This window comes from Mercurialis annua, linkage group LG1-X, assembly GCF_937616625.2.
Source record: "Mercurialis annua linkage group LG1-X, ddMerAnnu1.2, whole genome shotgun sequence".
NCBI classification, from domain to species: Eukaryota; Viridiplantae; Streptophyta; class Magnoliopsida; order Malpighiales; family Euphorbiaceae; genus Mercurialis; species Mercurialis annua.
Window position 1 is genome coordinate 11175008 of NC_065570.1, and position 24061 is coordinate 11199068.

At 34.3% G+C, this 24061-nt stretch overlaps 2 protein-coding genes across 2 annotated transcripts; both read left to right on the plus strand.

Moving 5' to 3' along the window:
• The first annotated feature begins 10885 nt into the window (after nucleotides 1-10885).
• LOC126663639 (uncharacterized) lies at nucleotides 10886-12165 on the plus strand. The gene is made up of 2 exons (XM_050356443.1): nucleotides 10886-12080; nucleotides 12137-12165. Exons 1-2 carry the CDS (start codon nucleotides 10886-10888, stop codon nucleotides 12163-12165), a joined length of 1224 nt encoding a protein of 407 aa, XP_050212400.1.
• LOC130015619 (uncharacterized) lies at nucleotides 12095-16408 on the plus strand. Its single transcript, XM_056106086.1, has 2 exons — nucleotides 12095-14101; nucleotides 14243-16408. The coding sequence occupies exons 1-2, from the start codon at nucleotides 12169-12171 to the stop codon at nucleotides 16312-16314; spliced, it is 4005 nt and encodes a 1334-aa protein (XP_055962061.1). The 5' UTR covers nucleotides 12095-12168; the 3' UTR covers nucleotides 16315-16408.
• The last annotated feature ends 7653 nt before the right edge of the window (nucleotides 16409-24061 follow it).

Here is a 24061-nt window from a genome sequence, read left to right on the forward strand (position 1 = left end):
AGAGTTTATTGCAGCAACTGAAGCTTGTAAAGAGTTGCTATGGATGAAGAAGTTCTTAAGTGAACTTGGTTTCCACCAGACGAAGTACGAGCTGTTTTGTGATAGTCAAAGCGCTATTCACCTCGGGAAGAATTCCTCCTTTCATTCAAGATCTAAACATATTGATGTGAGATATCACTGGATTCGAGATGTACTGGAGATGAAACTGCTACAGCTGGAAAAGATCCATACCGATGAAAATGGATCTGACATGTTAACCAAAGCTCTTCCGCGGGGAAAGTTTGAATATTGTCGACAGGCAGCCGGAATGGTGGTGCCTCCCATGTAGTCGGGAGGGGGAGATTTGTTGGTGGGTCCCTCCACATGTGGGCCCACATTTAGTTTAAAAAAAAGAAAAATAGTAATTACTTGGAGTAGCCTCCAAGTAAATTGACTTGGAGTAGGCTCCAAGCAAAATTACTTGGAGGCTACTCCCCTCCTTTCCTATAAATAGCAAGGAGGAGCATAAGGTTTCACATCACCAAATTTCACAAAGGTTTTGTGAGAGTTATTAGCATCAAGGCTAATAGGCGAGCTAGAGAAACGTTTTCTCTAAAGGGTGAGGGGTGAGAGAATTGAGAGATAAAAATAGTGAGTTTACGAGTGTGTGGGAAACACTTGAGTGTCATTATTTTGGTGAGATCTCTCTGTAAAATTACTCTCTTTGTATGCCTGCTATTTTAATAGTGGAAGAATTATTCGGACTTTGTCCCGTGGACGTAATCCAGCAATTTGGGTGAACCACGTTAAAAATTCTCGGTGTCATTTATTTTGTTTCTGCCGTCCATAATTTTATTTTCGACGCTAACGATTAGGCTAGTTGGAATTCCCTATTGTGAAGTTAGTTATATCGTGTTGAATTCTGTCTAGGAGGTTGGTACTTAAGTGGTCCGCTCGTGACCCTCCAATCTTTCCTGGGAATTTTTCCGGTATAGTTATTTAGCACAATACGTTATTCACTAGCATAATTAATTGAATTTCCGCTGTGCCGCCCAACACGGAATTGGGAGAGATTTCAAAGGCTGTCTGATCTAAATTGTACAATTAGGGTTAGTAAGCCCTGATTGATTGTATGGACTTTTAAGATTTGTGTGTTGTAATTAACTATGAATGTTTAATGAAATTTAAGAGAAGTATAAATAAATTAAGTATATATTTATAATGCTTAAAGATAATCAAGCAGCGAAATTACAAAAAAGAAAAAGAAAATAGAATCAAGATCTTATTTAGGCAAAAAAATATTAAAGATAATAATAATTGTTCTAAGAATAATTTGCAAAAAAGACTTTGTTTTTTTACTTATTTGTGCTGAATCTTTCACTATTTAAAAATTTATTTTTTACTTGATTTGTCAGAATGTTATTTACAATCCAAAAAGACGCTAAATCTTTCTTTCTTTCTTATTCTTTCCCTTCTTCTTTTACATTTCAATTGAATTTCTTAGTAAACTTTTTCTAATTTTCTATAATTTATCTAATATTTTTAATCCATAACACAAACAAAAAATAGAGGATAAAGTAGAAATTGCCGATTAAAAATATCGATCACATTCGTCTCAAAGAAATTGAAATAACAAAATTTCTCGCCACTGCCACCACTGCATCCTTCTAGATTTTCTTATTCCTTTTTCTATTTTTTAATCCATTACTAATCAATTATATTATTGACGATTTGCTCATAGTGTTTTTGAAAAATTTCAACAGATTCACCCTTTTTTCGTGTTAATTGTTTAATATATTGTCTTAAATTGTGTTCTGTTGTCGTTTTTGAATATGTTAACACTTTTAAAATTAATTTTAGAAATTTTTTGAAACCGTTTGTAACTATTTTTTATTTTTTTGAGACTGTTTGAATCTATTTTTAGAAACCGTTTTGAATCATTGTAAACTGATTGAAATTGTTTTTTAAACCATTTGAAACTGTTTTTATAAAAGTTGTAAATTGTGTTTTTAGATTTTGTTTGAAACCCTTCTGTAAACTGCTTTTTAAAAACTATTATAAAATTGTATTTTAGAAACCATTTGAAACCTTTTTATAATTTGTCTTTTTAAAACGATTTGTCAGAATGTTATTTACAATCTGATTTAAAATTGTTTTATAAACTTTTGCAAAATATTGTTTAGAAGTTTTTTGAAGAATTGTATTTTCTAGAGATTGTTTTAACTTTTTTGAAACCCTTATAAAATGTTTGAAGCCTTTGTAAATTGTTTTGAAATCGTTATAAGCTGTTTGAAACCTTTGTAAGCTGTTCTTTTGAAACTGTTTTTACGTAAAGGTTGCAAGTAGGTCGGGAATAAGAACCGACTTAAGATGTATTATCAAGGTAAGATTATCAGTTGGATCACAAAATAATAATTTGAAGCACAAATTGTTATTCGTTAAAGTGATTGTGAGCGGGACTAAGTAAAAGATAAGAGTAAGTGGCTAAAAGTACACTTTACCTTAAAAATTGGAAAATAAGCTTTTAATTCTCAGAAAATAGAAATTTAATGGATTATTTATGGGAATTAGTATTTATAAAAATAATATCGATAAAATGGTCATCGATAATTATTAAAGCGGTATTTGGACGAAAAAGTGAGAAAAAAATGTAAGTTAGCTCAAAATTGGAATTTGAGCGTTTTTGGCCTGCCAAAATAAATCATCAGACAATGAAATTATAAGATATGGGATTAATATTATTTATTTGGAAATAAATAATACGGAATTAATCGGACCTAAAAGATTTAGCGTTCGACGAACGAAAACTGACAATTTTAAGTTAGAAATCGAAACGGTTTGAATCGATTTTTTTAAGGACTAAAGAAGACCTTTTTTCATAAATATATTTGGCATTTGAGTTGAGTTTTTAACTCAGCAAGTCATTTGATATCAGCTCTAATATTCTGTAACTCTTTCTTCTCTACTGAAGCTCATGCCCAAAAATCTTCAAATTCTCATATCTTCTTCGTTTCTCAGCGAAATTGAGCGATTCTTGTGGCCACGGAACGAGGAAAGGATCCTCTACTGAATTATGGCTTCAATTTGAGGTAAAGTTGAGAAATTACAGTTAGGGTTTACTGAGTTCAGTTCGGTTTTTGATGTTAATTTGGGGATTTTTGGTAAATGATGAACCTAGGTGTTCTTGAGCTTAATTGTTGAACATTGATGGTGAATTATGGAGGATTGAGCTTCGGCCATGGAGTATCTTCAAGGTGATCAAAAGTTCTGAAACTTTTGAGTAAGGGGTCGGCATTTTTGGTAGTAATTGATGATGTTTGAATTGCTTAAGATGGTGTATGAATAATGAACATGTATGAATTGAATTGGTTATATACATGTGATGTCTTGATGAGAAATTTGTATATGGCATGTTAAGTATGATTCGGCCATGAGGCCAAGAACATGATTAGGATATTAAATGGTGCTGATGAGCTTGGTCTTAAGTTAATTGGATGAATTAGAGTCAAGTTTGATGGAATGGGGTTTGATTGAAGTTTTGAATGGAAAGGTGTATATGGTTCGGCCATTTTAACTAGTTCATGATTGAATTTTTGAGCTAAGGATGAATCATGAATTATGAGTCTTTGTATTGTATGTAGAGGGCTGGACTATGTTTAAGTAAAGGCATGGTTGCGTTAAGATTAGTCTCGACGCGTAATAATCGTGATATAAACGTATACGAGATAGTTTGACGTTTTATCATAAAACACTAAACGATATTAAATAGTTTATAAATCCTATGTAATGATAACCTTAAGATATAAACTTGATGAGTATGATAACACTAAGTTAAGATCATCAAGTAGGCTATTTGATACGAAAATCAAATAACGATCGTAATCGATTACGAGGTCGATTATTCGACAAAACATGACATGTTTCGTAAACAAGTTTGAAACTCAAACATAAACTTAGTTATTTGTTTAACAGATCAAATAAAATTTTGAACTTAGGTTTAAAATAATAAACCTAATAAACATAAAAGATGTATAAATCGCTATATCGATAGAATAAGAGTGCATCGGGGTTAAGTATGATAAGTGATATATGTACGGTTTTGTTCTCGAGTCTATAGTATCTATCGAGTTAGATCTTAACTCGATATCTATTTGATATTTGTCTTAGGATCGACAAGTCAACCTATAGCGGACGAGGAGCTCAGGGAGCTTGATGAACGCTTTAAAGTATCGAAAATTTTGGATAGCAAGCAGTGAGTTTATTATGTGGATGTATACATTTGCAGTATTTAAATGCATTTCTTTTTACACTAATATATTATACAAAGTGTATAACATCATTTACAAATGAATTCTTATTTTGAAATGCATACATCATAGTTTTGAAACCAGTATAGAACCGATGAAACAAACTACTTATTGGGTGTCAATAGGCCTTGTGATCATCAGAGTCGTTATGTTCTTTACATCTATAATTATTCGGATATAATAAAAAGTATATGAATCAGCATGTACTATCTTGTAATTCTAAAGGAGGATATGAATATGATAAACCATAGGTTGAACTCGGTTGAATAGATCTTGGGACCTAGGTCTACTGGGTTTAACTCGGTGAGCTATCTCAGGACCCACAACTTATGAATAAGAGGTAGGTACAGTTAACTCGATAACTATCTCGAGACTTTTACCATTTGGATGATATGATTTGGAATAAGAATGGATGATATAAGTATAATGATATAGGAAGTACGTATCTTGATTAAGACTAGGGTTTCATTCGGAATGCTTATGCCTGGATGCATATGGTTGGATGTTTTTAATAAATACGCTTATGTACACAATTAAATGAACTCACTCAGTCTCGACTGACCCCCCCCCCCCCAACAGTGTTTGTAGCAGGTGTCCAGTTTTGATAAGACGGACTTCTATCATTGTACTAGAAGTCTAAAGTATGTGCAGGATCAGTAGTGCTGCAGTAGAGTTAGATCCTAGTACATGTATGATTGACAAACGGTTGTTATATGCTCGGCGCATGCTCTGATATATTTATGTATGTATATTTTGAATTCCGCTTTAAACCATTTTCTTTGTTTTGGAACGGGCTATGCATGGATATGAGATTTTGCATGGTAAGACCCAGGTTCCTATATAAAGTTTTTAGGTTTTGGTCAGACGTTTGTATACGTCTAACTTTGAAAAGCTTCTAATGAAAACGTTTTATGTATGAAAAAATAATTGTATGATTGATTGATTGCGAAAAAAATTTATTATGCTTTTAAGGCTTGCTACGGGTTTTGGGACAACCATTCCCATTCCCTAGCGCCGATCTCGACTCGAGATTTCGAATCGTGACAGTAATGTTGAAACATCAGAGGAACCACACTAGTAGCCTCCTCTAGCTGGTTCTCCAGGGCCTGGATATGCAACTCCAAACGAGAGCGCTCTGCCTCCACCTTCGCCCGATCCGGACGAACGTTGTTCAGAGCAGCTTCTAGGTCCGCAATTTGATTCTCATGCGACCAACAAGAACTCTGTAAGGACTCCACCTGTTTGCCCCGTTGATCAAGTTGCTTCTCTAATGAGGTCGAGAGTAAAGTCTTTACACGAAGATCCGTCCTTAAATATTCATTGGAAGCTTTTAAGAAAATGATTTCCTCTGCCTGACGCTGGCTCGACTCTCGCAGCCTCTTTACTGCCGCAGACATCTGTTCAAACTGGGAGTCAACCTCCGACCGAGAATTCTCATAGGCCAAAAGACCAGTCTAATTGTCCTTCAGCTGACTGACATTGTCAAGAAGACCAGAAGCGCTAGCATAAATATATGGTACACCTCCCAAACCAAGAACTTGTCCAAAAACAGACAGCGGACACTGGCTCCGAAGATAGGCAGATACGGAATTCCGAATATGATTAGAGTCAAGCGAGGAACCCTTCGGAAAAATGAAATAGTCTCGGTCGACAACACTACCCTTAAACACAAAAGTAAAGCGAGGGATGTCCCGACGCGAACCAGAGGCAGGCTCCAAAGAAGAATTTGCAGGGCTGGTAGCAGGACGCTTCTTAGTCCCCTCAGAAGAAACGGAAAAAAGAGAAGCGAAAGACATAGCAGCAGGGGAAGACACCACCACCGCCGATAAGGGGTCAGTAGCAACAGAAGAAAGGGCCCCAGAAGAAGCAATAACATGTATAACCGCCGGGAGAGAGGCCAGAGAAGCAGCGGCTATAGAGGGAGGAAGATCGCCGATTGAAGCGGAAGGCCCATCCTTGTTATCCGATAGAAGGAAAATAAAAGGCGTGAGCGGTCGATCAAGTAAAGGAAGACTAGATATAACGGTGACCTCATCGTCACTCAACATACCTGCATCCATAGCATCGACGATATTTTTGGACATTCTAATGAAAGAAGAAAAAACGAAGGCAGAAGAAAGATGAAGAGGAAATTCCAAAAGAAGTAAAGAAAAGAAGTAACAAAGAAATGAACTATTTATAAGCATTCCTTGGAAGGCAAAGAGAAAAAAACAAACGGGCAAAATAGGCAAACCACAGAAGCAATAAATGCCAATAAAGTAATGGCAACCAGTGTGGCACCAGAACCGAAGAGGCACAAGAAACTCAACTGTTAAAAGCAGTCAGAAGAGAGAAGCACGATGTGCGAATAAAGAGGAAAATTCAGAAAGACGTGACATCTATAAATGCACTACCATACGGCACTATAAATATAAGAGAAAAAAAGAAGAAAGACCACACGGAAAAAAGGAAAAGGCCAAAGAGTGGAGTCTTCCTGAGCCTTTTTGTAGCTTTTAGGTTGGGTTAAACAAAATCAGGCAACCAAAACAAGCTAAAAAAACACAGGAAGAACCTAGAAAAGGAGAGAAGAAGGAACAGACAAAGGCCGCTCCATCCGCTTCAGGTGTCCATCTTAGTTTCTCCGAAACACGGAATATCAACACAAACTACAAAGAAAAACACAGGCAGAATCCAGAAAAAAAAGAAGAAGAATGAAGAAGAATGAAGGCCATACCGGCTGCCTTACACGTACGAAAGAAAATGGAGCAAAAACTGGAAATAAAGATGGTCAGCAAAAACCAATGAAAACAAACGAACGACATAACAACATAGATCGCAATTATGGAAGCTCGGCATAAATACCCAGCCATTGCAATAGCTTGTGGGGGGATTAATGATGGAGTAACAAAGAAACAAAGGGGAAACGACGGAACCACAAATTCCACATCGGCCAGGAAAGAAGGAAAGGACAAAACGATGCCACAAACACTATAAAAGGGACACAAACCCATGGTTCCAAGACACGCAATTCGAATGAACAAATGTCCAACACACTAAACTAGAATCCTATCGAAAACTCCGGAAATAGCTCCAAATCAGACAGTTCTCTTCTCATAGTCCGTATCCCAAACCCTAAATCACACATCCGATATCCAGATCTATCAATGAGCATAACAATTCAGAAATCCTCCATGTTACATTGAGCTCGCTTGACATGGAAGATACATGGATGTGGACGAGGGATAAAAATGAGGGTTCTCAATAAAGTCAGCTTATCAACATCTTTTTGGTCTAAGTAGAGGTATTAAATTTCCTTTATATAAATATCCTTGGAAGCTCAAAGTTCCATTTAAGAGGATAAATTTATTAGTGATATACACTAGTTCAATCATGTTTGACCATGTATTAAATTTATCAATTTGGTTATTAATAAGTAGATATTTTCGTTATCAATTTATATTATGATAAATTACTTGAATGGTTAATTTTTCCAAAGGTTATTAAGTGTCTTACTTGATAGTATAACTCTTCGGTTTAGTAGAGAATTATATTCAAACAATATCTAGTCTTAATAGGACTAATAATGTTTTACTAATCATGCCCATTAGTCAAATTATAGGTGTTTTTTTAGAAATAAAGCACTGGATGAACCATCATGAGAATGCTACATAGATCACTGTCATAAACAATTCGCATTGCAGTAATACTAATTTAATACTTCGATCTTGAAGCCACCATAGATTTCTACATAGTTAATTCGTAATTTGATACATTATAACATTGTCTTTCTAAGATAATGGAATAGATTGTCGTTGGATATGATAGATATGTGAGGAATATGAGTGATTGAGAAGGAATTTGTCCCTCTTTTATTTGAGTAAGATATAGAGGCCCCTCTTGAAAAGATAGACTAAAGAAAATGGACGGCCATGCTAAAAGAATTGATAAGAGTTATTATTTTCAGTTTACTTAGAATCAAGAAACAAATTATTAAATACTATGCATATATTCAATTTGAATATCGTGAAACAAAGAGATTAAAATATCTAATGTAAAAGGTTATTATCTATATTCATATGACTTGGCTAGATCTAATGTCTTGTTAGAGGCCACTTATGAATTGTGAGCCGAAATAGAAATTTTAGCGCACTGCCAATATTATATGAACCTATAGGGTCACACACTAAGAACATACCCAAAATAAATATATTTTTTATAATCCCAATTGAAAAATGTGATCATTATTTATATATATATATATATATATATATATATATATATATATATATATATATATATAATTGTTAGTTACTGTTTTAAAAAAAATGTTATTTTAAATACTTAATTCATTCTAAGGTTCTTGTGTAAAGAAAAAATGGAAAAAATAGGGACTTTTGGATAAGTTTTGCCTTTTAAATAAATAACTATTAATTAATTAAATTTTATTTTTAATAAAAGATAAGAGTTATATTTGTAGTATTATGTTTTGAAGATAATATTGACAATTAAAATATATTTACCAAAAGGAGTTTTGATATATACGAAATTGTAGAGTTATAAAAAAAACACAGTGTTCCTATGAAATTAAAAAACACGTTTTCGATGACTCGTGTGCTTTTCGAAATAGTAAAACACATATACATTTCACAAAATAAAAAAAATCACATATTTTCGTATTGCATTGAGAAGTTTGAATTTGCAAGAAACACTAAAAGATCGAGGTAAAATGTCACCTAAGTGAACTACCTTTTTACCTTACTATAAAGTAGTTGTAAACTCGTCATCAATAAGTTTTATTATACAATTATATTATTTTCTTAATTACATGAATTTTGATTTGGGATTTTTAATTAATTTTTTAGAAAATGGTGCATTACAAACTTGAAAAACCCAACAAAACTTAGTTTGGAGAGTAGCTCTTATTTGTTTACCTACCAAGCATATGCTTCACCGCATACACGCTAACATCGACCAGGTATATCCTATACTAGCGTTTGCCCGTGTGCTGCACAATTTTTTTAAAATTTGTTTTTTATCTTGTTATTACTTTTTTTTTTGATAATTTGGGGAGGGGGGAGCGCGCTTGTGGGAGAAATCGAACCCACGACCTAGCAGTTTACTGTTCAGCGCTTATACCATTTGAGATATAGCTCATTGGTGTCTTGTTATTACTTTATAAAAAAATAATAAAATTAGAATTTTATTGTCTCTTTTAATATTTCATTTTTCTTTTATTGTTTATACAAACAGTGAATTTTAGTGGTTTATAATATTTTTAGACTTTGTAGTAATTTGTTGTATAAATTTATAAGGTTGAGTGTAGGAATTATTCATGTTTCTATGTTTAATTTATTCTATTTATCTATCTAACTAAACGAATAATTTAACATTATTATAAAAATATATTTAACATGAGTTTCTAAAGTTAGTTTTATCAATCACTTATAAATTGATTATCAATTATATAACATTGTATGTTGCCAATAACAATTATACTGCATATTCTTTCAATAATCACATAAAATTATTCAAATTATAGAAAAAAAATGTAATGATGACTTACTCTTCAAAGCAAACATAAATTAATATTTTCCCAAAAATATTGTTATACATATGAAATACAAACGCGATTCATTTAATTGAAAGATATGTGTTCACAAAATAGCATATATTATTAAAGAAACCAGCTCAATATAACCAAGTGGGATTAGATGAATAGAAAAGCAACAAATGCTACTCATTCATATGTCGACAATTTCACGGTCTTAAAGAATTGGATCTAATTTCATCTAACTTCTTATCTAGCTAGTAAATCAATTGAAAAATTAATTAATAAAAAAAATTATCTAATAAATTGGATTAATTTGTTCATAACTAAAGTGACGCTACGTACAGTGGCGAAGCCACCTTATGGGGAAGGTGGTCAATTGACCACCTTCTCCCCAAAAAAAATACTTAATTAGTACCTATAATTAGTTTAAATTATATTTATAGTTCTTCTATTTTTATAAATTGACCACCTTGATTAATTATTTTATACTAAATTATAAAATTTGCCCCCTTTTTACATAATTTCTGGCTTCGCCCCTGGTTATGTAGAATCAATTACTTGCAGTACTGGAAAGATAACAAAACAAAATTGTAGCACTATCAATATCACAAACCTGTATATAACTATTAGATTTTGATAGTGGATATAAAATATTAAAATATGCAAAAAATGAGAAAAACTCACAAGCAGTAGATCAACCGGGAAGAACAAAAAGCACCTAAATGAAAAGAGTAGAAATACACATCTCAATACATCAAAATACAGAAATGAAATAAATTAAAAATATAGATTTCACCATAGCAGATACACAAAATAACATTTCTACGATCCATGCCAAATCGCATAACATAAACTTTCTTACTCTTGCACATTTGCTTAACATTATTAGATGAATATTAAAGCAAACACAACCAAAGCTTGCACAATATATATAGAAAATAAAAAGATGCTAACCAACAAACACAATTTCTATAAATTGCTGATTAATATATATCATTTGTTGAGAAACAACTGTATATATCAATATCATATTATCTGTATATTAATGGCTTTTCTAAGCCATAAAGCGATGTTCTCGTACCCTAAAAAGCAACAGCCATCACCAAGTGAAAATAATACTTCTTCTAAACCCTCTTTTGCTTCGATTGTCGCTGCTAATCAACAAAGTTTATTGCCTCCTTCTGTCTCTGAATCTCTACCAGTTGATATCGGTGGATTTGTGTCAATTAAAGTATCACAAAGTGTGTATGAGCACCGTGTAAACTCTTGCAAAAATTCTTTAATTGGTCGGGTTACCTTAACAAAAGGGGAATCGCCATGGAAACAGATTGATCTCAAATCAAAATTGACAGGAATTTGGAATTTAGATTCCAATTGGAAATTAATCTCCCTAGGACGTGGCTTTTATCACATCCTATTGTCTAATGAGGAAACTTTGAAAGCAATCTGGAGCAGAGGTTCTATTGGTCTCAAACCAGGAATTTTGCGTCTGCTTCCTTGGACGCCAGGTTTTAATCCTGAAGAACAGAAATCTACCACCACTCAGGTTTGGGTGCGCATTCATAAACTTCCTTGGGAATTCTGGGATAAACAACTATTAGCTGAAATATCAAGAGGAATTGGAGTGCCTCTTAAAATTGATCACAACACCATTAATGGAGAATTGGGGCATTTTGCTAGAGTCCTTGTGGATATGGATCTTTCTAAATCTATTCATCATACCCTACGAGTTGAAACTGCAGATTCCAAATTTTGGGTGGATTTGGTTCATGAAAACTTGTTTGAACTTTGCACTACTTGCTTGTCTATTGGTCATTCTTCCCTGAATTGCAGACGCAATATTAATCAAAAAGATTTCAATTTAGGACAAAGCAAGGATGTAAAGCCTGCTAACGATAAAAAAGATCCTGAGCCAGATAGGGGAAGGTCGTTAACTAGGAAAATTTGGAAACGTAAGCAGTCTCCTTCTGATGTTCCTATTAGAAAAGCTTTGGCTACAATTCAAAAGGATATTGCTGGGGATTTGAATCCTCTTGAACAAAGCTTTTTAATTCCTAATAAAGTCATTGATAAGGATGATCCTGCTAATCCAGTTCTTGATGTGGACGATCCTGCTAATCCAGTTCTTAATGTGGCTACACCTACTTTGGCTTGTACCGAAGAATCCCCTTCATGTTCAGAATTTTTGGCAATTGCTAATAAATCCTGGGCTGACGAAGTTGAGGAAGAGAGTGATTCAGAAGGAGAATGGAAACAAGTTTCGAGTAAGAAGAAAAAAAATAAGCAAAAGAGCAAGCCGATTTTGATGAGTCTTCCTAAGCATTCGACGCGAGCCCCACCAAAACTTAACTTATGAATGTCATGTTTTGGAATTGCAGGGGTATAGGTAATCCTAACACTCGTCGCACTCTTTATAATAATTGTTTAGGACTCTCTTTGGATTTTCTTTGTTTAGCAGAGCCGAAGGTCCCGTTTAACTCCATCCCATCTAGTTATTGGCGTTCTTTGGGTCTTGTTCGGATTTTTGGTAATTTAGATTCTGTTTCTTCTTTATGGGTTTTGGCTTCGGATACAATTGCTTCTCAATTTTCTATTATTCAAGATGATCAATGTGTCTCTGTAGATTTTTCATTTGATAATGTCATGCACAGGATTACCTTTGTTTATGCAAAGACTCTTGCCTATTCTAGAAGGACTCTATGGACTGATTTGAGACAATTGAATTTTTCTTCTCCAGATTTATGGTTTGTTATTGGAGATTTCAATGCAGTTTTTGGAGCTCATGAAAAAATGGGTGGTAGACCTCCTAATATTCAGTCTTGTTCGGAATTTATTACAGCTTGCGACGATTGTGATCTCTCATGTATTAATACAAGAGGGAATCTATTTACTTGGTCAAACATGAGAATTGGCGATAATCATATTGAGCTTCATTTAGACAGAGCTCTTTGTACTCAGAGCTGCTATGATTTTTGGAAGAACATTTCTTGCTTCACTTTGCCTCGACACAATTCTGATCATAACCCTTTAATGTTGAAGTGCTTTAATTCCGCTAGATCTGGTCCTAAGCCGTTTCGGTTTCATTCTATGTGGATTTCCCATCCTTCTTTTTCAGATTTTGTCAAGAATAGTTGGAGCGCTTATCCATCAAATTCCCATCCTATGATTAACATTCAGTTGAAGTTAAAGTTGTTGCGCAGAGATCTCCGCAAATGGAATGTTGAAATTTTTGGAAATCTTGATAAGAATATTGATAAAGCTAAAGAGAAGCTTAATGCAGTTCAAGGTGATATATCTACTCATGGTTTCTCTGAGTCTCTTCACCAACAAGAAATTGATGCTCATTCCGTCTTGGAAAGCTTGCTTGCCCAACAAGAGACTTTGGCCAAAGAAAAAAGTAGAATCAAATGGCTTGCTAGTGGTGACAGAAACACGTCTTTTTATCATGCAATTTCTTCTAGAAAATCATCTTTAGCAGGTATTAATTCTCTTGATATCAATGGTACTATTTCTAATGATCCTTCAACTATTGAGCAGCATGTTATTGATTATTTTTCTTCTCTTTTTGCGGCAAATAATGTTTCACATCCCGTGGAGCTATCTACTACCATCTTGGATTCTATTCCGAGCCTTGTTTCAAATGGTGATAATGAAATGCTAACCGGAATTCCTACTGATGAGGAAATCAAAGCCATTGTTTTTAATATGGATGCTTCAAGTGCGCCAGGACCTGATGGCTTCACAGGGGCTTTCTTCAAAGATTGTTGGAGTATTGTGAGTTATGATGTTTGCAAAGCGGTAGTTCACTTTTTTCTTTCAGGTAATATCACTCCGGGATTTAATTCAAGCTTTATGATTTTGATACCAAAAATTGAGAATGCCTTGACAATCGATAAGTTCAGACCGATTATTCTCTCAAATTTCTTGTTCAAGATTGTTACAAAAATGCTGGCAAGTAGGTTGGGATCTATTGCTTCTTGCATTGTCTCCAGTAATCAGTTTGGATTTGTGAAGGGTAGAAGCATTGACGATTGCATATCTTGTGCCTCTGAATGTGTTAATCTTCTAGACTTAAATCCTAAAGGTAACATGGCCATCAAAGTTGACATAAGAAAGGCTTTTGACTCAATGAGCTGGTCTTACATTATAAAAGTTTTTGAGGCTTTTGGATTTTCAAATAAATTTTGCAGTTGGCTTTTGTCCATATTCAATTCAGCAAGAATCTCAATTCTTTTTCCAGGAGGGGTTAAGGGATACTTCTCATGTTCTAGAGGGGTGCGTCAAGGTGACCCTCTATCACCTTTGATTTTTATCATTGCTGAAGATCTTCTCAGTCGGATGCTTGCTAAAATGGTTAATACTCATATCTTCTCGCCTATCATTCTAGCTAATGGGCATTACGCTCCTTCACATCTTCTTTTTGCAGATGATGTTTTGATTTTTGGACAGGCCACGAGAAAGAATTTAAAAGCCATTCAGTCCTTATTTAATTTTTATGGAGATATTTCAGGGCAGATTGTTAATTGGGACAAATCTGAGATTTATTTCGGCAAGCATGTTACATTTAGACGTGCTACCGGGTGTTGTCATTTATTGGGCATTAAACAAGGCTCCTTACCTTTTTGCTACTTGGGTGTGCCTTTATTTCGAGGTGCTCCAAAGCGTTGCTATTTTCAAGCTTTAGCTGACAAGATTCTTAGTAGATTTGGAAAATGGAAAGGAAAGTTGCTATCTATGGCAGGGAGAGTGACTTTGGTTAATTCAGTTATCCGAGGGTCTTTTATTCATTCATTCTCAATCTACAAATGGCCAAAATCCCTTATTTCTTTGCTTTCACGAGCAATAAAGAACTTTGTTTGGACCGGTTGCATTTCAGTTAGGAAAAACATTACAGTGTCTTGGAATACTTGTTGCTTACCTTTTGATAATGGCGGTTTAAATCTTCCTAATCTTACCCTTCTGAATGAGGCACTCCTTCATAAATTAGCTTGGAATATTTGTTCTAGTGATTCTTTTGTGTTTAATTTCCTGCGGCATAGGTTCACCAATTCTTGGGGCGATGCCATCAGATATCCTCGTATTTCTTCCATTTGGAGTTCAGTTAAAAACTCTTTTGCAAAGGTGTATAATAGTTCTCAATGGTTGGTTGAGAAGGGATCTTTGATCAATTTCTGGAATTCTAATTGGCTTGGCCAATCTATTGCAAATAGACTACATTTACCTTATGCAGTTAGAAAGAAACTTCACGCTAGAATTTGTGATGTTTTCAGAAATGGAGATTGGCAGATACCTCATATATTCAAGAACATGTATCCAGAAATTATTAATGACTTGAACTCTTACACTTTTGCTTGCAAAGATGAGTTAATTTGGACCAATGCTAGAGATGGGGTTTTGAGTTGCAAATCATCTCTCTTGTATTTAAGAGGTTCTCTTCCGTCATTGAGATGGAATAAGGAAATCTGGAAACCCTTCATTCCCCCTTCAAGATCCATGTTGTGTTGGAGACTTTTTCACATGCGCATTCCTACTGATGATATGCTGCGTAAAGCGGGCATTACTCTGGTCTCAGTTTGTCGTTTTTGCTATGCCTGTGATGAGTCTATTACTCATATTTTTATTCAATGTCCTTTTGCAGTGCAAATTTGGAATGCTGTAGAGAGTCTCTTTATGGTAAAATTGGACAGATCCTCTTCTCCGCTTCACCTTTTCACTTCATCTAGAAGACATTCCTTTGGTTCTCAAGTCAGTGCTCTTTTTTCAGCTGCCATCATCTCAAGTTTTTGGACTATTTGGAAATTTCGAAATGATTGCACTTATGAGAATATTACGCCAAACATCTCCTTTTGTTTGCGCCTTATTTGGAAGGCTATTAAGGAAGTTGACATTTTTCGAGTGGGCTATTCTAGAAACTCTCAATCAGAACTTCATGTGTTAAAACTTTTAAACATTAAAAGATATATTCCTAAAGCTCCATGCATTATTGAAGTTAGTTGGAAACCTCCTCCAAGTAATTGGATGAAGGTAAACACTGATGGTGCTGCTCTTGGTGCTCCTGGTTTAGCGGGAGCTGGAGGGATCTTTAGGAACTACAGAGGTTTTGTTCAACGTTGTTTTGCTATCCCTCTTGGTATTTGTTTTGCTTATGAGGCTGAAATGGTTGCAGTTATTTATGCTATTCAAGAAGCTTGGCGTGTGGGGTGGAACAATATTTGGATTGAATGTGATTCACTTGTTATTGTTAATGCAATTAAAGGAGGCAATTTAGCTGTGCCTTGGAAGTGGAAATTAGCTTGGCAAACTTGTTTGTTTTATTTGTCTAAGATGAATTGGGTAGTCACTCATATTTTTCGAGAAGGAAATGAAGCTGCAGACATTCTTTCTAAAAAAGCAGTGCACATTGGGACCTCTTTATGGTGGAGTTCGTCTCCTGATTTCTTGGCTAATGTTATCGCCTATAACAGTTTGGGTCAACCAAATTTTCGATTTTGTAATTAATTTTGTGACTGTTTTTCTAGATTTTGTTCCTATTTTTATTGGTTATTTTTATTAATGATATTTTTTAGAAAGTTTACTGTGATGTGGGTGCTAAGGAGGTGCCAGCCTAGCTGGGATGTCCAGGTGCACCTCTGAGTTTTCTTTCCTAACTTTATTCAAAAAAAAATATATCATTTGTTAGTTAAAAGTCATATTATCTATTGACAATCAAAATAAATAGAATTGATTGGCTGATAACGTTACAAAATTGGAAAAACGTTACAAAATATAATTAAGAAAACAGTTTTTCTTTTTTTGAAAAAAATGTAAGAATCTATTGAATATTGACTGATTGATTGAGTGCTATAAATGTTAATACTAATAAAATTATTAATAGCTAAATTAATTGTACTAAACTGGTAAAAGAAATATAAAGTGATCAAAAAAGAGAATTTAAAGAGTTTTCATTGTAGCTGAGTAAATTAAATAAAAATCAATCAACAAAAGTCAAAAATAAGATAAGATTACCAAATTAATTGTGAATATTATCAAAATATGTAACACTACTGTTATAGAAAAAAAAAAAACGATAATGATTCTTTCAATGACTTTACATTTGCATATAAAGTAGCAATTGCTATTTAAGGGGTCAAATTGATAGCTTTAAAATGTAGTAGGAAATTAATTATTTCCAAATGAAACCACCAAACAAATTAAATTAGCAAATTTAAAATAAATGTTACGAAAATTAAAGTTTACTATTCCAATTGAACTTATTTTGTTCATTACATATTTTTTTAATTCTATAATTATATTTTTTTGCTTTTAACAATAGATATTTAAATCTTAAAATATAGATTATAGTATCATTAACATAAATTTGCAGCCACCATAATTTTGTAATTCAATTTTAACTCAGCTAATTAATATAAAAGATTATATAATTAGTGCTATCAATTAATACTACTTTTAGAAAAATTTGTGAATACATTGATGTTGAAAATACAAGGATAATTATAAAAATAATTCTAAGAATAATTATTAATTATTTTTATATTAAATAACCGGATAAATATTTATTATAAGATACGCAAATAAAAAAAAGTCTTAGAATAATTGGTGATTTTTTTTGAGAATACATGCAAATAAAGGTTACCAAATAAATAATTTTTTTTTTGGTAAATCACCAAAAAAAGGAGCAGAAATGCTATAGACCAAGAAAATAAGTTATGCAGCAAGCTGCTTACAGAATAACTGGTAAACACCAGAGGCTAAAACCAAGCCCTTACAAGAACCACAAAACTAGAACTAAGGCAATATTACATATGCCTTTGGATAGAAAACATAATGTTCTGGACTATTGAATCAATCTGCTGGATGTTCTTGTTAAACACTAAATCATTTCTTGCTCTCCAAAGGAAGTACACAGTTGCTATAAAACAGATTCTTCTGCAGATAGCTTGTTTTGATCTCCCATTAGCACTTCTGATAAAGAAATCCACTTCTCTTCTCCAGGGCACGGGCCTTCTGTTAATCTTCATCAGCCTCAGAACTTCTTTCCAAACTTCTTGGGAATAGATGCAGTCAAAGAACAAGTGCTCCACACATTCTTTATGCACATTACAAAAACAGCAAGAGTCTGTGTTAGTTACCTTCCACATTTTCAATTTATTTCTTGTTAAAAGCCTGTTTTTTAAAGCCAGCCACATGATGAAGGACTGTCTTGGGATATTGCCATGGAACCATATCAGATTACACCAGATTACTCTGTCTTGCTCAGGCACTAAGTTCCTCCACAGACTCCCTATAGAGAAACTGCCATTTCTATTACATTTCCATTTTACTGAGTCTTCAATGTCTGCTCTCAAGGTGAAATTTTCCTTGACAAAGTTCCAGGCATTCTGAGTTGCATCATCAAGGGGGTCTGGAAGGTTCCAGGAGTTGTTCTTCCACAGATTAGAAACTATAGTTTTCTTAGGCACATCAGAGAGCTTTATGTCAACCTCAGGGAACCTGTCTGCTAATGAGCTACCATTTGGCCATGGGTCATAATGCCAAAAGAAGAATTTCTTCCCATTTCCAATCTTATAATCAAAATATGGAGCAATCAAAGATCTGATCTTGAGGAGATTCCTCCAGCTCCATGAACAGTCTAAAGGCTTTGAAATGCCCCAGAAGCTAGAAAGCTTAAGCTTGTTATCTATAACCCAGTTAGCCCAAAGAGATGGCTTGAAAGACACTAGATTCCATATGTTTTTAGCAATTGCAGCAGCATTCCATATGTAGATACCTTTAATGCCTAAACCACCATTACTTTTCCTGGAACAAACATCATGCCAATTGACTAAACTTCCCTTCTTTTCAGTATCAGAACCATGCCATAAAAACTTTCTACAACAGTCCTCTACCCCTTTGATCACAGACTTAGGGAGCATAAAGGTTGTACACCAATAAGTGTGCGTGCTGAGTAATACTGCATTAATAAGCTGCAATCTTCCAGCATAGGAAAGACACTTTGCAAACCAAGAATCAATCCTGCTAGTGATTCTATTATTATTCATATAAAGAGATTAAATGTTAGCAATTATTCTTATTTCCATATTAATCTAGCAATTTATAAAAAAAAGGTTAACAAATTAATAAATGTAGTAGTATCAAATTGTAAGAATAATGATCAAAGAAATTAAAGTAATATTTTTCAAAACGAATAGGAATGTGTCAAGTGTCAATTTGTCAAACCATGGAAAAAAATACCCTGCTTTATATATATAGTAGATAGATGTGGAATGGAGTCGGAAACAATTGAACATACTCTTTTAAGGTGTTCTTTTGCTACAGAGTATATGCGTGGTCTGTTGATTCCGGAAGCTCGTTAGTTCTTTGATTACCTGGCTTACTACTACTTTTGCCAAATTTCAAATTGATCAATGATGCCATTTTATTTACACTTGTTGGGGTATCTAGAAGTCAAAAAATGACTTGGTGTCGAAAGGTATTTTACGCACCTCTATGCAATTCAATGAATTTAGTTCGAAACTCTAAGTTTCATTACTCCACGAGTAGTGTCGTGAACCATATTGAGTCATGTAGTAGCCAGTGCCCCCCCCCCCCCCCTGATATCGACGTTCTTAAGGTAAATTGCGATGTAACAAATCAAATAGGTCTTGTTTGGATAGTTAGAAACCATGAAGGACTTTAGCTATCGGAAAATTTTGAGCTGGATTAAAGAAAGAAGTTGGTAATGAATAGTGATTGAATTCAATATAATATAAATATACCAATATGAAATCCACTCCCTGCGTCACCACATAATGGTTGTGGATCTAATTCTTTCCCCAAAATTGGTTCGAAAAGGTGGCTCTTCGTAAGAGTTTAAATGTATTTACTGTATCAAATAATGCATCACAAAACTCAACCAACTTCATCATTGCTATTTGAACCAATTTGGGGACAATCACGTGGCATTCATGTTTTCTCTCCTTTTTGATAGTGTATTACTGTATTTGTCAATGGCGAGATTCTACGAATCCATATATAAATAGTTACTACTTCTTTTGATGATTGATGTCATTATAATATATTTGTGTTAATTTTAGATTCACAATAATGCTATTTATCAGAACCCCAACACGCAGATGAATTGGTAAGACGCTCTTCTAACTTAATTGAGGTTGCGGGTTCAAACCGTACTTATGTATACAGTCGTTTAAAATTTGGGGTCAGAGCTAGAGCTGGCCATGAGCCGGGACAGCCCGTGAACCGGCCCGGTCAAACCCGGAACCGGACTAAACCTGGTCCGAAACCGTCACTTAGACAGGTCCGGGCCGGTTCTAAACTTTTTGAACCGTAAATCGGCGGTTCCAGGTCAAAATCGCCGGTTCAAGGGTCGAACCCGTTATTAAAAAAATTTTACTTTTAATTTTTATATATATTACTTTATATTTATATATCTATATATATTACTTTTATTATATTATATAATTATTAAGAAATTTGATTTATTTTATTATTATTTTAGAATATTATCTCTGTGTGTTACTTTACTTTTAAATTAATTTTTTTTAATTTTTAGCAATTAAATTTTAATTTTTTTAAAACCGCTAGCAACCCGGAACCGGAACCGTGCGGTTCCGAACCGGCATGTAACCGTCACTTAGACGGGTCCGTTCTGGTTCCAAACCGGCGTGGAACCGTCACTTAGACGGGTCCGGGCCGGTTCTATATTTTTTTGAACCGGAACTGCCGGGTTATGAACCATGGCCACCTCTAGTCAGAGTTTTGCCTCCCACAAGGGACCTATCCAGCTCGAGTTGGGATTAGTCTGAATGTAAAAGGTTTAAAGGTGTTGTTTCATAGTTGGAATCCGTTCAAGATACCTCATGGTCAAACCAAAAAAGATACTATTTATCATGATTAATTATTGAGTAAATTATTTTAAGACCTTTCATGTTTATTATAATTTACAGTTTGATATCCCTTAATTGAAAATTAAACAATTTGATATCTCAGCTGTAATTTTATGAACTAATAGACCTTTATGTTTGTTTTTTCCGCTTTAATTGACGGTCAAACTCATAAAAAAATTAATCAAACCCTAAATAAAATATTTAAACCCTAAAATGCCATTGAACCATTTTAACTTACAACAAAATCTAGGGACCAATTGGTATTTTTACTATTTTATTCATCTTCTACCTCTGTTGACAACCACCACCGCCTCCGTCATCGGCCAATATCTTCAAGCTGGATCAGATGCACTAGATGCGTTCAAGGCAAACCTATCGTCATCTGGGTTCGCCTGTCATCTCAGTCGAAATCTGATGCAAAAGAGACGAACCCGGACAAATCTGGGTCGCTAGAATTTTTTTTATAATTTTAGAAATATATAAAACGCCGTAGTTTTAGGAAAAATGTATTTTTGTCCTTTCGTCTGGATTTAACGGGAAAAAATAAAAAAATTGACAGAAATGTCTATTAGTTTATAAAATAAAAAGTGAGCTATCAAATTGTTTGATTTTTAAATTAAAAGATATTAAATTGTAAATTATGACAAACGTGAAGAATTTTAAAATAATTTATCCTTAATTATTTAGTGCGCTATGATGGCATGTATTTCTGAAAAATATTAGTCTATATTCAGATATTGGATGCATATGGATACCATTTTTGGGGTCAGCATTACTATTGTGACTAGTGAGTTCAATTTTGAACTTTCTAGGTGCAATCCATTTCTAAATCTCTGTATTTTTATTTTTAAATTTTGGATTCCTGCTTTTTTATTTTTAGAGACTGAATCTCCATAATTTGCGAACGTGGATGTATTTTGGATGAATAAGGCATCTTTAAATGTATTGAGAGGTTGTGAAACGACATCTCTGTGACTAACAACTAACAATTAAAATTTTAAAAATTGATTATCATCTTTAATAAAAAAAATCTCCATAATTTTGTTTTGAAATATAAGCCTTTCATTATCACGTATCGGAAATAAAAGTAAAAATTTATTTTTATATTTTGAAATTTAGTTGTTAAGTTCACTTTGGGGTATTGGTAAAATAAATTTTAATATTTCACCTTTTTAGTGATTTAAATTTAACGTTTTCAACGTTATGAAATAAATTCTAACATTTTCAATTTTTACATTTTGTAGCATCATCCCGAATTCCGGCCATTTTGTCATATTTTTTAGCCTACAGAAACAAAAATGCGAAACGTTGAGATTTTAGTTGCAAAATTTTAAAACATTGAGATTTTTTTTTTAATAAATGATATTTGTATTAGCTCAACTACAAGAAGTGGAAGGCAAAGAAACTAATACAATTAGAATTGGATACAGAAAAAATCCAAATTTCTAATAACATCCAAGCTCGAGAAAGGAAAAGACGGATGAAAGGACTTATGAAATAGAACCGCCTTTGAGATGCTATCAAGAACTATAACGTCAATCCTGCTAGTTCTAAATTTGAAAACTCGTTTGTTCCTTGCTTTCCATAAAGACCAATTGATGAAGAACCAAATCGAATTCCATAGAGTCTTGTATTTTTTCTTGCAAAGGGCAGCCCATTGACTGTATAAAAGCTCGATAGAAGGAGGCGACACCCAACTAATATTGCTCAATTTCAGAACGTGAGACCAAGTACGCCAAGCAAATTCACAATGAAGTAAAATGTGTGTTGATGTCTCCGGCTGTAAGCAGAGTAAACAACCACTGTTTTCCTCCAAAATAATTCCCCTCTGAACTAGAGCTTGATTAGACGATATTCTGTTTCGAGCTAATAGCCAATGGAAAAATTGAAACCGAGGTGGAAGTTTCGTTGCCCAAATCATTCGAATAAAGTCATTCCTTCCTCCCGAACCTTCTGAAGAAGCAGATTTCTCACTAAATAAACCGAACATGGAGGCTGAAGAGTATGCTTTTGAAGTCTGCCAAACTGTTTCATCCATGCGAGATGGGGTTAGCTGAACCGTTGATACCAGTTGCTGCAAACGAAGAAACTCCTGAGCTTCTCCAATTCGAAGCCTTCGAATCTAGTTAATGCCGGCGAGATCTTGCTGATTATCACTGAAAGCCGAAGACACCATCATTTGTTTGTTGTTGCAAATTTTAAAAAGAGAAGGAAATTCAATTGCCAGAGATTGATTTCCCGCCCACAAGTCAAACCAAAATCTTGAATTATTGCCACTGCCAACTTTAATTGAAGTTTGAGAAATAAAAGCTTCCCAAGAAACTTTGTCTTTGATACAAGAAGTAACTATACCTCGCCAAGTATGAGAAAAACGCTTATTATGACCGGATAAGAGATCGAACCAGAAATTAATGCCCAAGCTATTAGATATCACAGAAAATCACAAAGATCCCGAGCTCGCATTCATAAGTTTCCATATCCATTTGTAGAGCAAGCAAGTGTTCTTCAAACGGATAGGAGAAATATTAAGACCACCATTCTTAAAAGGCAAACAAACCACAGACCATGCCACTTTGCTGAAGTAAGTGCCATTCGAATTTCCACTCCATAAAAAACGTCTCATTGTTTTCTCAAGTCTCTGGGCAACGGATTGCGGGATGTTGAGGGAACACATATAGTAAATGGGCAAGCTACTAATAACCGACTTGATTAAAACTAGTCTTCCTGCAGGAGATAAAAGATTACCACGCCATGTTGATAAATGTGAAGAAACATTCTGAATAATCGAATCCCAAGACTTTGCTGAGACTTTCTTAAGGGATAAAGGAAGCCCCAAATAAGTGATAGGGAGGGATTCAATTTGGCAATTCAGAATGTCCGCGGCAGATTTGAGAGAAAAATCATCCACGTTGATGCCGATTACAGAAGACTTCTTGAAATTGATTTGAAGGCCCGAAACCAATTCAAAACAACGAAGAATTCTCAGAAGGTTTCTAATTTGCTCTAAATCTTTAGGGACAAAAATAAGAGTATCATCTGCGAATTGCAGGATAGAAACTGGATTGACATACCCATCCACAGAGATGCCATTTAAGAGACCTAAAGAAGTCGCTTTAGCAAAGATAGCCCGCAAACCTTCTACTGCAATAACGAAAAGTAAAGGAGAAAGAGGATCTCCCTGACGCACCCCTTTTTCCATGAAAAAATTAGTAGAAGGACAACCATTTACTAAGACCGATAGCTGAGAAGATTTGAAGCAAGAAGTTATCCAATTCAACCAAGTGCTGTTAAAGTCCATCACTTTAAGCATACCCAAGATGAATTCCCACATGAAGGCTTGCTCGCGGCGACTGTGGATTACG

Excerpts from the sequence above, each read along its gene's own strand:
- LOC126663639 (XM_050356443.1), top strand. The coding sequence starts at position 10,886 with ATGTTCTCGTACCCTAAAAAGCAACAGCCATCACCAAGTGAAAATAAT. Across the intron at positions 12,081-12,136 it reads AGAATGGAAACAAGTTTCGA|CATTCGACGCGAGCCCCACC; the intron begins GTAAGAAGAAAA and ends AGTCTTCCTAAG.
- LOC130015619 (XM_056106086.1), top strand. The coding sequence starts at position 12,169 with ATGAATGTCATGTTTTGGAATTGCAGGGGTATAGGTAATCCTAACACT. Across the intron at positions 14,102-14,242 it reads TTCTAGAGGGGTGCGTCAAG|ATGATGTTTTGATTTTTGGA; the intron begins GTGACCCTCTAT and ends TTCTTTTTGCAG.